General features: G+C 57.1%; 1 protein-coding gene across 1 annotated transcript; it reads right to left on the bottom strand.

The window, feature by feature from the left end:
- Window positions 1-319: 319 nt before the first annotated feature.
- LOC308037686 (feather beta keratin-like) lies at window positions 320-634 on the bottom strand (the record flags this gene model as incomplete). Its single annotated transcript, XM_080339623.1, has 1 exon — window positions 320-634. The coding sequence occupies one exon, from the start codon at window positions 632-634 to the stop codon at window positions 320-322; it is 315 nt and encodes a 104-aa protein (XP_080195749.1).
- Between the last annotated feature and the right edge of the window lie 1,122 nt (window positions 635-1,756).

The raw sequence follows: 1,756 nt of genomic DNA, 5'->3' as shown, positions 1-1,756 counted from the left end.
AAGAAGAGGAGACATCTCAGGCTGGAGTGCAAGAGAACTTTATTTGGGACCAAAAAGAGTGCAAAGGTAGGAGTACCAAGTGGAAGAGAGCAAGTCTGAGGTACAGAGAAAGAGATGGGAGAAGAGGAGAAGGTCCTTTGGCAAGGAATGAAGGCAGCCCAGGCTGTCCCCTTCATTGCTTCGGTGCTGGGTGCCCGGAGAGGAGGAGCCATGGACAGCAGGTCCATGTGCCTGCAAGGGCCCAGAGGTGCGTGTCCTCAATCCATTCCGTTGCTTCCAGGGTCTGTGTGGTTGGCGTCAGGGGAGTTGGCAAGGGCCCTTAGCAGATGTATCCAGCCCTTCTGCCGCCAAAGCAGCCCAGGCCTCCAAAGCCATAGCCAAAGCCGTAGCCAAAGGCGCCAGAGTTGATGGCGACTCCCTGGGCACCGAGGTTGTTGCCCACGGCAGCCGATGCGGAGGATCCGACAGCGGTGCTCTGGGGGTGGGAGGTGAGGATGGGTCCTGGCAGGGTGACCAGCACGGCGGGAGGCTGGATGACGATGTGGGAGTCCTGGCACTGCAGGGAACAGGGCTCGTTGCAGCTGTTGGCCAGCGGAGTCGGTCCGCAGGGGCGGCAGGCGTCGTAGCAGGCCATGTGTGTGGTGTGGAGGGGCCCTGGAAGGGACGAGAGGCTGTTGAGCAAGCGCAGGGGTCTGAGGGTACAAGGAGCGGTGCTGCAGGAGTGCGAGGGAGTGGGGAGGCTGGTGTGGGGCTGTGGGGAGCGTGGCGGTGGGGAGGCGTGAGGGCTGCTGAGGCTGGGGGCAGAGTGTGCTGGAAGAGAGGGGCCAGGCGGGGCAGGAGAAGGAGGGGAAGGGGGGTTGAGGCTCACCTTGTTGAGCGCGGAGGGAGGAGAAGGCGTCAGGAGAGTGTGTGAGGGAGAGAGGCGCTGGGGCGGCTTTTATGCCGGTCCGCGAAGGGCGGGACAGGCTTTGCGCATGGCCGCATTTTGCAGCCAGCAGCTGTCTGATGCCACAGCCTGGCCAGGAATGAGGAGGGTGTGTTTTCCTTCCCGCAATGCTCCCATTTCTTGTGCTTGTCTTGAGGACGTGTCCACTTGGCCCTGGCGGCAGCTTTGAAGTGCGAGCATTAGAGGCTGAAGAGTTGGCTTTGATGGCGCATGTTAAGTGGGCAGAGAACGCGGCCATGGCGTAGGAGAGGTGGGGTGTCGTCAGTGAGGTCATCCCATGGCACTAGTGTGGTTTGCAGGTGCATTGTGAGCACAGAGCTGGATTTCCTTGTAGCTCCATCAGGCTGGTCTGGGCTTTGGAGCTGTGCCAGGCTTGAGGACCTGCCTCCTATATGGTGTTCGGTTTCTCTTTGCTAATATGTCTCTTATCATGTCTTTAGGCCTGGCTTCCAGATTGGGTTTACTTTGTGCATGCCTTGGTGCCCATCCTTTTAAGCTTGTAGCTGGGTGGATTTGTTATACTTCACAAAGTTTTGGAGCAAGAGAGCTGCAGGCGTGCTTTCTGAGATAAGGTTCCAGAACATTCTGTCACGTTCAAAAGAGAGTCTGCATGTGTGAAAGTATGAAGCTGTGGGGAATAAGAGCATCCTGACTAAACAGAGAACGTTAGCTGGATCTCGGGATAACAAAGAGAGGTTATTAATTTTGCAGGAAGGGGCAGATAACTCAGGAGTACTACAGGGATGTCGTAAGGTTGTACAGGGGGAAAATTAGAATTGCGGAAGCGCAACTACAACGTGATCCAAGTAC

The sequence above is a fragment of the Nesoenas mayeri genome, assembly GCF_963082525.1.
Source record: "Nesoenas mayeri genome assembly, chromosome: 2".
NCBI lineage: Eukaryota > Metazoa > Chordata > Aves > Columbiformes > Columbidae > Nesoenas > Nesoenas mayeri.
The sequence above is the reverse complement of the archived record's forward strand: the minus strand, read 5'-3'. Positions and strand labels throughout refer to the sequence as shown.